General features: G+C 46.0%; 1 protein-coding gene across 1 annotated transcript; it reads right to left on the bottom strand.

Moving 5' to 3' along the window:
* Positions 1-8283: 8283 nt before the first annotated feature.
* Positions 8284-13809, bottom strand: CCR75_002387 (uncharacterized protein; the record flags this gene model as incomplete). The annotated part of the gene is made up of 1 exon (XM_067960484.1): positions 8284-13809. The coding sequence occupies one exon, from the start codon at positions 13807-13809 to the stop codon at positions 8284-8286; it is 5526 nt and encodes a 1841-aa protein (XP_067819182.1).
* Between the last annotated feature and the right edge of the window lie 1564 nt (positions 13810-15373).

The following is a 15373-nucleotide window of genomic DNA, read 5'->3' on the forward strand; positions in this document are numbered from 1 at the left end:
CTGCGGTTCGCCAGCTTCGAGCATAGACTCGAAGCACGATGGGGACGCAAGCTACGAGAAATCAGCGTTGGAATGTGTCCACGCTATTGTGTACGTGGACGGGAGTCCACAAAGGCGCCAATACATTGAGGTCACGAGTCCACCTCGCGACGCGTCGTCGGTTTCGAGCCTTCCAGGACTATCCTGGAAGCATTTTCTACGCGACCTCAAGGGAGGCACAGTGGAACAATTATGTCTGGTCACCAACGAGGTGACCTATGATCCGAATGAGGAGCGAATGACGCGTTCTCAAAGCGCTGAACAAAAGTCAGCGCACGAAGAAAAATTTGCGTCGCAATCTTGGGAGGCTCTTCGCGAGTCTGGTAACCCTGTCTATGACATTGCTCGAGAGTACGCAGACGTTTTCCGGAGAAGATTCCGGCTGAACTTCCTGCTGATCGGGGTGTTCGGCACGAGATTGATCTCGTGCCAGGATCGAAATATTGTGTGACACACCAGTGGCCGTTGCCTCGAGACCAAGTCGAGGCTATAAATGCATTTTTTGAAGGTCGTCGCACGGCAGGTCATGTGCGTGAGAGTATCTCACCCCACTCGAGTCCAACCTTCTGCGTGAAGAAGTCTACGGGAGGCTGGCGTATATTGCATCCGTTTAACAAGCTAAACGATGCCACTATTCCAACCCCAACGCCTATCCCCAGGAAAGACATGGTTCTAAACTCCATGTCAGGTAGCGTCATCTTCAGTGCCATCGATCTGACCGATGGCTTCTACCAGATCTTGATGCGACAGAGTGACATACCACTCACTGCGGAGAGTACCCCGAGTGGTATGCTATGGGAGTGGCTGGTGCTGCCACAAGTATTAAAGAACGCACCAGCCAATTTCAATCGCATGGGATCTCAAGTGCTGAGACCTCTTCGAGACTTTGCTTCTAGCTACTTCGATGACATTTTGTCCACAGTCGCGCTGAGGGCAACCTCAGTGCTGTCCAAGTTCACCTTCAACACCTGAAGCAGGTGTTCCAAGTCATGCGTGATAACAAGTTATTTGCAAACTTGAAGAAGTGTGTATTCTGTGCACCGGGGATTCCGGTGCTGGGTTGCTACGTGAGTAAATCGGGAGTTTGAGCCGACCCAGAGAAGGTGTCGTCAATCTGTTCTTGGCCCACACCCAAAAATCCTACGGAGCTGCGTCAATGGCTCGGTCTAGCTAATTACTTGCATAAGTACACAAAGGATTACGCCGGTTCTATACAGCCTCGGTCGTCACTTCTGAACGTGGTCGTGACGTCCCGAGCATCAAGCTGCCTTTGACGCAGTGAAGAAGAGCCTGGCGTCAGCGCCAGTGTTTGTACTCCCTGACGACACCAAGCCGTTTCACGTGATTTGTGATGCAAGTGACTTTGCAATTGGTTGCGCCCTCATGCAGTTTGATCATTAGAGCCGTGAAAGAGTCGTGAGCTACCAATCACGACGGATGAAGCCGGCGGAGAAGAACTATCCGGTCCTCGATAAGGAGCTATTAGCTATGCGCTACGCACTCATCAAGTTTCGTGTTCACCTACTGGGCGAACGCACGTTCGCTCTGTATATTGATCATGCATCGCTGCGTATTGCGATAAAGAGCCCACACCTGTCACAGCGGATGGCACGGTGGCTCTCTCTCTTCCCCGAGTACAACTTCGTCGTGCACTACAAGCCAGGCAAGACTAACATTCTTGCTGACGCACTGTTACGACGTCCAGATTATGATCCTCGTATGGTACTGAGTCGTCAGGCAACTGACGACGACGATGAAGACGATCGATGTGCGACGTGTGTGTCGTTGAATCTAACTCGGGTACTCCCGAGTTATGCCTTTTCGATGAAATCGTCGCGGCTTACGCGAACGATCCGGATTACGCGGACATTATTGCCTATCTACGCGCTCCCGGTGATGCTGCACTGGGAGCTCTTTTGCGAACGAAGCGTGAACACATTAAACGATACAGTATGGATGGTGATTTGCTGTTATACAGCATCGATAAATTCGATGCACCTCGAACGGTGATTGTGAATGACTTGGATTTTCGTGCTCGTATCATCCACGAGTACCATGATGCCCCGATTAGCGAAAGTCTGGGCCGCAAAAAGACATTCGCGGCTGTCTCACGTGACTTCTTCTGGCCCACATGTACAAGTGGGTTCGAAACTGGATTTGCACCTGCGAAATATGTCAGCGAGTAAGCCATCTCCATCGTTGCAGGCACCCCTGCGACCTCTGCCGATTGCATCTGGGGCTTGGCGCTCGGTTTTAATGGACTTTATCTTCGGGTTTGCACCCGATGGCCAAGACCGAACGGGTATTCTGGTCTTTGTGGACAGATTTAGCGAAATGACACATCTGGTGCCTGTTCATGGAACGATCACCGCGGCTGAGACCGCGGTGCACTTCATTGACGCTGTGTTTCGCCATCATGGTCTACCAAACAACATAGTCTCGGACCGTGATCCTCGTTTCACATCGGCGTGTTGGACGTCATTGTTCGAGTTGCTTGGCACGAAGCTGCAAATGTCGACAGCAGCTCATCCGGAAACTGATGGGCAAACAGAGAGGGTCAATCGCGTCCTCGAAGATTTTCTTCGAAGTTACGCTACTTCCTTTACGAGTTGGAGTGCATTTTTGCCACTCGCGGAGTTTGCACTCAACAACGCGGTTCACTCAACAACGCGGTTCACTCGTCAACGGGGTTGACGCCATTTTTTGCAAATTAGACCCGTCATCCTCGCGTACCTACTCTTCTTGCCGTGGGTCAACCCATGGCTCTTCGTGGCTCCACTCTGGCGGGCGGTGATAGTGGTAAACAACGGTCGAGTGCAGCTCACGGTATTCTAAGCGCGAATGTTGTCACCCAATCCAAGGTGAAGTCCTCTGTTTTGACGCCACGTGACGTGGCGTCCCCGCTAGCCCAATGGGCTGCACAGACGCTGATTGACCCTTTTTCGGGTATGCAAAGACCTCAAGCCAACTACGCGCCGATTGAACCGGCGTGACCAATTGATGACATGGCTGTGTCAGAGTTTATACTCCAACGTCAAGCAATCATGAGGTTTGTACGCGATACTCTTCGATCTGCAGTGGATAGATAGAAAGCGAATGCAGACAAACGTGGCAGAAAGAACATGAGTACCTGCTAGACGGGTGATCGTGAATTGTTATCTACTGAAGGCCTACGAGATTCAGCAGTAACCAATCTCGGCGCGAGCAAACTCGCGCCACGTTTCATCGGCCCATTCACGATACTCAAGGCAATCGGCGACGCATACAGGCTGGACATCCCTTCGTCACTGCGACTTCACCCGGCGTTTTACGTCGGGCGGCTCAAGGAGTATCGTCCTGCTGCGCTTCACGGGTTGGCTCCTCAAAGGCTTATAGGTCGACCTTCCCTCTCGCCTTGCTCGACGCGCAAGCGACATCGGACGCGGCTGCGTCCCATTCTGCGCGTGACCAAGAGCCGCATCCCGTCAAGCAGCTCGCGGTTCGACTGTCGAATCTCGCTCGCTGTTCTTTCAGCCCGCGCAGCTCGATCAAGGGCAGCTTCAGCTTCCAGCTGGGCATCGGCAGCCTTGTTCACAGCCGCATCTACATCGTCCTGGGCAACCAGGACGCCAGCATTACCACCGCGAGGGCCCACCGCCGATTGTGGACGCGGAAAGTCAGAAGCGCTGGATTGTGGAACGTTTGTTGGGTCACGAGGACCCTCGTCGCGAAACGACATTGTCGCGACTCCATGCGCGCGCGGTTCCAACCGCGCGTAATTATCGTGTATGTTGGCTCGGGTTTCCACCCGAGCAGGATATGTGGGAATCGAGCTCTTCGCTCCTTCGAGACGTCGTTCGGGCATACGAGTCCGTGCATACGCTTGGTTCAGATTTGGTCGACGACCTGAGTATTCTCGCGGTGAGCGAGAACGAGACGAACGACTACTGTGTCGTGGTGAAGCGTCACCACGACTACGAGACCAGGAGCGATTGAGAAAATGTCGTGGTGAAACATCACCACGACGACGAGTAGAATAGCGACGACGAGAACGTCGTGGTGAACGTGTGTCACCACAACCACGCGAACGAGAACGTCGTGGCGAGCGCGAGGCACCAAGACCCCGAGAACGCGAGTGGTGTCGCCAGCGTGCCGCGCCACAATTAATCGCGGTCTTGTGCTCTATCAAGCTGCGCTCATACCGTCCGATCCAGAGCTGTTCATATTCGCTGAGTGGATACTCAGGGACGTGTCGTTGCCAAGTTTCGCGAGTTGGACGAGGCATCGAGTCACAGGAGTTACAAAGATTCGTGCACGTGAACGTAAAAGAGTCGATCTACGTTCCACGCGTTCTCGCATACCTTCTCGCGCAGCACACCGACTGAGTGTTCGGCGTGGATATCTTCGCGATTAGCAAGCCCTTCCGTCTTCAAGCATTCGGTTCCACCGCCGGATGAACGCGCACCAAGAATGCTGGAGCGACTCGAACGAGATGCCATCAAGACTCTTCCCGCGTAATCCACGGAAACGCCGGAAGTAATTCTGCATCGTTTCAAGAGAGTCCGGAGCTCGAGCTCCGGACAAGTCGTATTGCGCCCAAGGGATCAGGTGCTGATCCATCACGTGGTCTATCGAACTCCCGCTGACTGTGCGCGGGAGTGCTGTGGTGTTGGCGCTCGCGTCTTCAGTCATCGTTTGGTTTGAGCGGCCGTTAAGGTCTTGTAGTTGAGCACTCACGGTGTGTGAGTGCTATCTTGAGAAGGGGGTGATGTAATGGGCCGCCCCGTTTCATAAGTAGTTTCAATTAAGTTTACATGTTACTTAAGTAGGGGTGCTACTTTTGAGGTAGCGAAAGTAGCACGTCGTATTTTAGCTGGTTAAATGGGCTCAGTCCCTTATTTAGCCAGTAAGATATAGGCACGTAAATTGAGTGGTTCCCATGAGTCCAAGGGGACCATTCGTACTTAGAATAATTGAAAGACAAAATATAAAACCGAGTTAAAAATACTAAGCACCTAAGACTTGGGCTTTGAGGCTTCGTTAAAGCGTTAGAAATAGTGTAAGCTAAGTACGGGTTGTTCTAGCTCCGTTACAAAATGTATCACAACAACGGTTCTTTAACCGATGTGTGCCCCATTACACCCACCCCCATCAGACTGTTGACACCGAGTGACAACGTTTGCTTTATTTCCTCTTTAAGGTTGGAACTTAAGAAGCTAGCCGTTCGGTTGTGTTTTCCTTTCCTTTTGTCCCATGACATCAAGCGTGAGTCACAGACTCTTAGCGCTTTCTCGATGATGAGGGAATGGTGGGCTTTGAAATTCACTCTCCGTCAGAGGCTGAGGAGCAAGAGCGTCGCTCTTACACGCCTTCTTCTCCGGATAAGCGTCGGCGGGCACCGAATCCGTTCCAGAACGTGGTGCCGCTGATGTCTTAACTGCGTTGAGCAGGACACAGGACCCTGAGTCCAACATCATTACAAACCCGCTCGATGAAGAGCAAGAGACGATTATCCTCATAAATGAACAAGCTCGTTGTCGAGCCGCCGGGATAGCAAAAGCTAAGGCTCATAGTGATTATAGATTCACTCCGCTTAGTGCGGACGAGCGTCTCAAGGAGATAGCGGGTCATAGCTTGGCCATCTGGACTCTGGTGAAACGGCGAGAACGCCATAGGAGATAGCTGCTCGCGACGCTTTTCATGAGCGATAGCTTACGCCAAAGGTATTGACGCGAAGTCAGTATCTGACGATTTTACGTGATCAAGCCCATGGGGCTTCGGTGACATCCCGTCAACGCACCCTCAACTGTGTTTGACACGACATCAGTTGCATACGCCTTTCGCAGGAGCACATCCTTTCCGGTGTCCTGCGTAGAGTTTGCAACTGTGCGTGTACGCCGGTCTATCCATGGTTGGTACTTTTTTAATAATGGCCTGCCTTGGATGAGGTCATACGGACTCTCCATGCCTTGTGTGTCTAATTAGAGCGTGGCCGCATTACGACGTGCCCGCCTACACTTGGTAGCACTAGAATACCTACCCACGACCCCCATCTCTGCGTGTGTACGGGAGAATGAGCCTCGATATTGATTGGGCTCAGTTTATTCACCTCTCCTAACATCATCGAGGAAGTAATTTTCAGACTGATTTATAATTATCGTATTAAATATAAATACCTAATTTTACCAATTAAAATGTCATCTTTATAGATAACACTTAATATGTATTGCGAGCGTACCTTTCTTGATACATCGCGTAACGGATGACGCTAGCCGTCATCCCTCATAATGTGAATGCACCCATGCGCATCACATACACAAGGGTTGGTCACAAATGTGCACCACATCCGAGTGCTGGGTCTAATTACTATTATTTAGTAATTGACCATCCCCTTAAGTACACCAAGTGGACTTAACGGGGACTGTGTAACATTAGGGCAACTTTAGCCCGTTACACTTATCCTAGACTTCGAACGAGTCAAGATCGATTTTAAAGCGCGGAGCCTGAAACGGTCTGTCACTTTGTGCTTTGCTCTGACAAAATGATATGCTTCGTTAACGAAGTGATAAGTCGAATAGCATGCAGCTCTAGTGTGTATCTTTCGAGTTTTGATTAGTGCTTGATACGGTCGAAATGTACTCTATTGTGCTGCATTAGTTTCGATCTTCGTTCCCGATTGCTGTAATTGCCAAAGGCTAACTCTTGATTGCACGGTCTCACCGGCTCAAGAGATTTTTCACGTCTAAGCTCGTTGCTTGGAAATTGCGATATCTGAATTGCTACAAGTATAAACGAAGTCATGTCTGCAGGCAAGCTGAATCCGTCATAAGCATCGCGCTAATTCATCGACATGCGTTCATGCCACTGCAGATTTTGCGTTTGAAGTATCTACTGCATCAGCTCTTTGCATCTCTTCAGCACGATTTGTCGATAACAATTCAATTGGATCAAATGTCGTCATTGGATTTAAATACTGCGTTACGTTTATTTCATGCTTCGCGACCGTCATTTTCGCATTATTCACCGACTTTTAATCTGCGACTTTTCATCTTTGCGATAGCGTCTTCCAATGATCTTCAATGTATAATATATATGTTTCGTACGTGCTGTTAAAAGGCTTAAAGTCGATGTTGTACGTGTCTTGGTCAGGGTGTGCACCCTATTAACCTCTTGTGATGCCGACTTTTCTCGAAATTGCGATTTTATAGACTTACTTCGAAGTCGATGTATTTATTTGTCAGTCAAGTAAAGACGAGAACAAAGAGTTGACCGGTAATGGTGATATCTTACTCGCTTCCGTAATTAAAAGTGCTTTTGTATTCGTAGATCGATTTTCGAAGAAGATTCACTGCGTTAGCTGGATAGATTTCCTATGTTGAGAACAAATGTATTTTGTAAAATACATGATGCAATGCTCTCCCTGAATCTAATAGAGTTGGACCGAGTATCGACCGCAATTTATTAAAGGTTTGCTGCCTTTAAACACTAGATTTTGTACGCAGCTGGCTGACGAATTCTCATACGTCCGAGCCAGACACGGCAGCGATTAACTAAAACTGGCACACTGTGATTTTTATAGAGATATTTCAACTTGGTACTTTTGTTTCTGACAATTTATTGAAACATGCGTGAAGCGTCACTTGGGCGTGCTTTCGATTACTACAAATGTCGTACCCTCATTTGTGCATGCAGCAATATATCTCGTTTTAACAACGCAATATACGACACGGAGATCCAGAATGACAGTATGAAGCCCACTGATGAATAATCTCATGGCAATACCACGGGTAGTCACGGCGCTTGGCAAATTTAACCTGCATCGGACTCAAATGGTTTCGAAGCGATCTTCTCGGCATGGGCTCATCTGTGCCTCTTGAATTTTGAAGTCACGTATGGACACCGCTTCTCCTCGCGCGACAGGTGTCATGGCACACTCGTGTCGGGTATGTTATTCTTAACAAGGCACTCTTCAATTTGTGCCAGGATTATTGATACCAATAAAGATTGATTTTTTGCTTACAGCCTTTAACTACGTTGACGTAAGACTCTTTTTCCTTCGTCCAGCCTTTGCCTGCTGTAGTCTTGGCTAGAACGGCACGTATGACCTCGCGGAGACTGCTGTGGAATTGATAACCGACGCTGGCCTAATATACAAGCGCAAGGCTCAGGAAATTTGTAGCATAAAGGTATACAGTCATCCAGTATGTAGGCATGCTTTCCATTCTTCTTTGAAACAACCATCAACTTTTCAGATTCAAGACACCACTACCTTAGTCTCTTACTAACATTAGTTTTTGTTCGTCTCACAGCTTTGATTGCCTCCTCTTCTGCCGGGGTGAAGAAACTTCGTGCAAGAGTCTTCGAGTCCAATTTTATCCTAAACGCAGAAGTCTCGCCGTGCAAAGCGTCGATGTATTTAACCCATATCAAAAATAATTTTTTCTTTGAGTCTTTTACCACACCAAATTCGTTAAGTATCGTATCGGTCAGCGCAGAAGTCACTTGTTTATTTTTCTTGACGGGTAGTTTATCACCAGACGTATATTTTAAATTCCAAGTGTCTTTTGCTTCAATGAACTTTTCCAACTTATCGATTAGAATCGCATCATCAAATTTGACCTCTTTTCTCAACGCCTCAAGCGTACATATTTTCCATGCATCCTCAAATGCCCCCAATTTAGTAATCGTGGCCGCATAGTCATCCTTAGGAATCATCTGGATAAAGTCAAAGGAATACTGTACCATGATGAGAAATTTCAAATCATTGAGCCCTTCTAAATAATTAAAAAAATCTGTTGGTGGTGTTTTTTTCTTTAACCAAAACTGAAGCTCCTCCTCGTAAAGGCGTAATACAATTTCTTTCGAATCATCGTTATCCAAAGCGCTGAGAACGCGTTGTAAGAAAGTTGCATCGTCTTCTTTTAAAACAGCTTTCAAGACAGCATTTAATGTTGTGGGTTTGTCTGGATACAATTTATTAAACAATTCCACATCTGACGACAAAAACTTCATCTGTGGCTGGGCAAAGAAAGCTTTATTCTCAACCTTGAGATTCGACGTCGAGCTTAAATATTCTGTTATCTTGTCGTGATGAGCCTTGAACAACACTTGATTTAAATCATTCAGCAGAGTTTTGGCATGCGTTTCGTATCTTAAATCCTCGGCCACCTTTTGAAGCTTCAATTTTAATTTATCGTCTGGAAAAAAACATCGTAATACAGTAACGCTGTCCCACTCAATCTTGAAAGTCGGATTCTCGCTGGATAAAAAAGAGATATAACGAAGCCACTTCCTGATTTGGTCTTTTGGAATACCAAGCACATGCGATACAACGACAAGCATCGAATTTTCTAAAAACAAACTTGGCGCACTGTCTCTTCGGGTCAGCTTAAGATCGGGAATTTCATATAAATTATTAATTTCCAAACGAGACTTACTGGTAGCCGCGTTAAAATGTGTGAGGTAGTGGACTAAATACTGCACTTTAAAAAAAACTGGCCATTTGCGTACGGGCATCGTTGGCAACATCTCGAAAGCAATACTTGGATCGAGCTCCCTATTAATCCAACGTTGCATCTGCTCCTTCCAAAGTTGCAATGGAATCTCATCTGAAAATTCCCCTGCATTTATAATAAACTCTTGTATAATGGCTTTCTCATCGCCGCCCGTCAGGTCTTTCAATACAGTATACAAAGTTCTATCGGAATTTGGATAATACGCATTGAACGAGTTTATATGCGTTTGCAGCGTAACCAGTTGTGCACTACTACTGAAATCCAGATCTTTATTCGAACCCTGATATAAAATCTGACTTGTCGTTTCAGGGCTGAAATTACACGATATTTGGTCGTGATAAATCGTACTTGCCATCTTTTGAATGTTTTTTAAGTGAGAATTCCGGCCACGTTTGACCAAATCAGCTATCTCGGATTCTCCAAATCGAGTGCGAAGTATTGAATACTTGCTCAAGTGTTCGAGATTTGGACCCACGTTATACCAATTTTCAACGGTTTCTATGGTTCCGGATAAGCCCTCTAGGGTCATTTCTTGAGGCATTCGTAACATGTTGTGTATGTCTCTTCGAAGAGCATGATAATCAGACAACAATGTCTGCAGGCTAGAGTCATCTGCCACAGGTTTTGCGCGTGTCGTTGGTCGTTTATTTTTAATATTCTCGATAGGTAAGTCATGATTAAGCAACGCACGCAAAAACTCATCCTGAAGGTGTTTGGCTAGTTCGCGAAAACCTGGAGTATTTTCTGCCTTAGCGAGCATTGCAGCCAGCTTCTTGTCGCCATAAACTTTTCTCAATGATTTCATTGCCGAGAAAGAGTTACCAATCGTTTTGCGGTAAGATGTTACAAAACTCATCCACACCTTTGCACGCATGCAAAACAGTGTTATATCCTCTGATTGGGAATTTTCCACGTTGAATTGTAAGATACGCAATACTTCTTCTGGGTCTTTGTTGTCATCAAGAGTTGCGAGATCGTCTACGAGAGGTTGGATGATATGCCTCGTCCTTGAATCTTTCCCTAAAGTAGGAAAAAGCGAAACAAGAGCCTCCATGTCAAAGTATTGCTTTAAAAACTTGATTGTGTCGACTATGACAAATCTATTGTTTTTGACTTGATCAATGTGGTCTAACAAGCAGGCCCATTCCAGCGAGCTGAATAAAGTATCCTTTTCTTGTGCGATCTTGTGTAGCTCCAACAAATCAACCAGATCCTCAAAAGTGCCCATCTTTATCGAGGCATGAAATTGTTTAAACATTTTCATCGCTGCATTGTCGACGATGGTCTCACTCGGCTCATTTTTCTGGCTTGCAGTAATTATCATTGCCAGATCGTATTTGCTTACAGTAGCTTGGAGCAGCTCATAAGGATCCCATGGATCCGACAGCACGTCCTTGTCGAGGTCTTCTGCCATTTCGACAAAGTGACGCAACTGTTTTTCTATATCCATCTTTGTTATGATTTGAACCTTTTTGTCGATCTTATGGTAAAACGCGTAATAATCTTTCGCAATATCTGGATTCTTCATCTTTAAATTCAGAATTTCCAGTTGCGATTCGAACGTCGCTCCTTCGGTCCTGAGATCGTAAAACCATTTTCGCTCGAGGGCATTGAATAATTGTTTGGCAGCGGGATTCACTTTTGCAGATACATGCAGCTCATTGATCCGATTAATTTCGCTGTCCGAAATAGCCGTAGATAGTCGGGAAGGGTTAAAAAACCCTTTAATCATAAAATTAGAACTGACGGAGTTATGACGACGATAAAAATCAAAATATGCCACCCAGAAATCCATCCTCTTTGTCTCAATTGGCACGATTTTGTCAGCCTGTAAGATTTCAATGACTGTTGAAGGGCTGATTTTTTGAATCTTGTGCAATTTAGGAATCTTTTTTTGAAGAATAGCTAGATCCTGCTGAATTGGCCCAGTAGCGTCTAAAAGGCTTAGCCTGATTAACTTTCTCGAAGGGACCGTCGTAGTTAAGATGTTCTCCCAATTAGTATTACCTTCCAAGCCAGCATTCTTGCACTTTTTACAGTAGTCCTCGAGAAAAATCAGTGCCCACTGATAAGTTGACGCTTTTGGATCCAAAGGCACGACTAAGTCAGTACAAAGTTTAGCAGGAGGCGTTCCTGCCTTAAGCATATTATCCATCAGCTCAGCCTTTATTATTTTCGCAATATCAGGGTCTTTTATCTCCTTGCAAGCTAACACAGCCTTGACCACATCTTTATCGTAATTACAAGCCTTAAGCACCGCAAGTAAATCCAACGGCTCCTGCGGATGCTTTTTGTTGTATTCAGCGACAGAAACGACAATGAGTGCCAGTAACTCTTGGTTGTTGTGCGATTCAAGTCCGAGCACATTCAAAATCTCTGTTTTGAGATCTAAATTCTCTTCCTTTGTATATTTCAAAAGCTCTTGTCGCAAAAAATCTTTTGAATGATCTTCTAAATCTGCTGTAGCAGCATATGTCAATGTAATGACTTTTTTAAGGCCATACTTTTCAATCAAGACATTATACTCGTGCTTACTGTCGGATAGCAGTGTCTTGGAAATAAGATAGTCGATGAAAGAGCTCAGTACACTCCAATGATATTTCTTGTTTTTAATCGAAGATAAGTTTAGTCGATCAAACAATCCACTTGTTGAATATGTAGCAATCCAGTACGCATTCAGCGCTTTTTTTCCCTCTTCAGCTGCTTTTGGGTCTTGGCACATATAAATCATTTTAGATACTTGTCCTTCCGTAAAACGAGTCCGAAGCAGTGGAAATAGATTCATTGGCTCCGTCGGATTGGCTTCGCTGTAGGTGGCGACGTAATCTACGTAAAGCGGCAACAACTTTGTGCCGTCGGGTTCCGTTTGATCAAAAAATCGTGTATCACCGGTTACAAACTTAAGATATTCTGATCGAGGGAATTCCGTATATCCTCCATTCTTGATGAAATTTTTGTACCCATCAAGAATTGGTTGATATTTTGCATTTGAAGCAACATTAAGGAGTTCACCGATGTCAGCCGGAGACTTAAATTCGTTGATCCACTTCATCCAGAGGCTATTTTTCAATCGTACAATTGTGGATGTTAGGTATTCCGGCTGATTGGCGGTCAAAAAGTCAACCCAGTCGATGTCATCGCGGAGTTTTAAAATGTTCTTGGATATAATAAAGCCGTAATTCTTGAAAAAAACGTCATCTCTGACGAAATCAATATACTCAAAAATTGATTTGAGTGGCCAAAATGTCATAGGCAAGCCATCGAGATCCTTAAAAGCTTCTTTACAAACGTCAGCCGGATTTATTAAATCAATAGAATAATGGTGATAAAAATCGAAGTAATCAAAGCGGTACGGGTCCAAGATCTTATTCCGCAAAGTTAATTCACGTTCCACCCACGGATACTTTGGGAAGTAGAGATATTTAATCAACTTTTCGTTAATACGCGGAATTGGAGTTTCATCTCGCAAGGAGCGTTCTATTTGAGCATATGCAGACGCAGGAATATCGGCTTTATTAATGGTTGAGAAATGTTCCAGAAACTTTTCAGCAAACTCTGTCGCCTCTTCCAAGAAAGGTAGACCATCTGGCATCAATAGTCGCTTAGTTTCGCTCGCCTTAGAGTGCATCCAATTCTGGTGGTCAGATTTGACAAGGCGAGTCTTCGCAGACGATGAATTACTGCTTAGAGCACCGTAAATGATATTTTTTGAGTTTGACGAAAAGACACTTGACTTGAAGCGAGAGGCATTGTGGTCTTTAAGACTTTCGAGGTGAGGCTTTGAGGACGAAAAACTGTCCGGGTCACGGCGTTGGGCACCAGAATCGGAAAAGTAAGGCCTCTCAGCGATAAAACGCGTCATGTAGCACTCCGGCCCCTGATCATCTGAATTAAAGGGGGAAGGCGTTGCGGACGAGGCGGTATCAGAGACAACGCGCAGAGCATCATGATCAGAAGGGTCAGACATAGTCGAGAAGGCAATTGGCTTGGGGCGAATTAAATCTTGGTCATTAGAATTGATGGGGTTAAACAAGGCAGAAGTAGGGTCGACAAGCAACGGATCGGAAAAGAGAAGCCGAGGCCTCTCAGGAACGGTATTCGCGTTGAGAATTGTCGAATCCTGGTCATCGGGACTGACGAGAAGAGGCTTTACATACGATGTGGGATTAGCGTCGACGAAAAGAGCCATAGCGGCCGTGAACAAGGCGCTTGGGAGATGCATGACGGCGATGAAGTACGAATTCAAAATGGTGGCTACGCGCGTATCCTGTGACATCCTCGGTACTGTCTTTAGCCAGTAGGATCAGATGCATCCATAGTGTGCCGATGCTAATACTTATTTTTGTGAAATGCTTTTAAATTTGACAAATTTGTTCTCTAAAAAAGCATCGGATTCGTAAAAAGGTGTCGATCGATCAGCTTTTTAGAGCTAATTGGGCACGTTTTACTTCACCGCGTTCTGCTGCTACGTGACGCTGTGTCCTTATGACCACGAGCGACTGAACACGCTCGACACATTATAAAAAAAGAACTCGTTGTTGTACTTGCAGCGGGCGAAAAAAATCGTAGTATTCGTCGTTAAGTGTGCGATACAGTAGGCGAGATGGCGAGCAGTATCCTCGATTCATTTTGCCGCTTGCCAATCTTGGTTATTTTAACTTGGTCCATTGACGTTGCGCTGTTGTCATTAAGCTGAGCTGACTCGCGGAATCTTTTTTCGTCGAATCTTGTCGAAATGGTGGTCAAGATTCCAGTTCCATCGAAAGACATCTTGAATGAATGAAGATTGTCGGATAAATGCCGCCAATTTGTCGATAAATGTCTTTTGTTTAAGTCTAATACGCGCTATCGCTTGTCGGCTTCTTTGGAAATGTTGGTTGAAAAACAAACTTTAGCGTGTTATTTACAATTTGTTTTGTGAAGTTACGCGATGTTGACGCGTGCAATAACGACGACGCAGAAATGGGCGTGGTATGTATCACGTGATTCTGATTCTTGAAAGTCAGATCAAAGTGTCTAGATCAATTTGAAAGCACGAGAGGCTGAAATGGTCTTTAATCCTGTGCTTTGCTTTCATTTAAAGATATGCTTCACTAGTAGAGGAATAACATGCTGCTCTAATGTGTCTCTTTTGAAATATATAAGTGCTATCTGCCGGCCTGAACGTATACTATTGGCGGCATTAGTTTCGATCTTCATCCACAATCGCTCTAAATTTCCAAGGACTAGCTTATGTGCGTGTGATGACATTAATATTGGTAGCGCTTTGGCCACTATCAAATGGAACGACATCCTTCGGATTGGAGGAGAAAGAGTTTGGGCCTCACAACTCGTAGATAGGCTGAAAACACGCGCCATCAGCACGTAGGACACTACAAAACTGATTAGGAGGAACGCATATCGATCGATCACACGTGGTGGGCGTGGACGGCAGCGCATACAATGTGGAAAACTTTTCTCACCGTGGCAGGCTATAGGGATGCAACTCTCAGTAGTACCAGCTCTCGGTGCTGGGACTATATGCGACCGTTGTATGGTTGGCTACCGGAGGACAGACTCACAGGCATGTCCAGCTGGATGCATGATGTAATCTAGACACACTGGAAGCTAGGGGTGTCCACGCCTTCCAGACTATTTGGGCTAGGCCGTGTCGCTGAAGGGATGGTACGCTGCCGAACGGCGTCCACCGAGGTATAGCGCTTCTTAAGGGGCGAATTCGCCAGGGCAGTCTCACGATACGTGATCGACTGCTGGATTCTACCAGCGATGCAGACTTGCAGACTGCAGTGAACATTGCTTACGTGGCACTTGCTGACCGATAGAGGAGCACTTTACAGCAC

Source organism: Bremia lactucae, linkage group LG15 (assembly GCF_004359215.1).
Source record: "Bremia lactucae strain SF5 linkage group LG15, whole genome shotgun sequence".
Taxonomy (NCBI): domain Eukaryota; phylum Oomycota; class Peronosporomycetes; order Peronosporales; family Peronosporaceae; genus Bremia; species Bremia lactucae.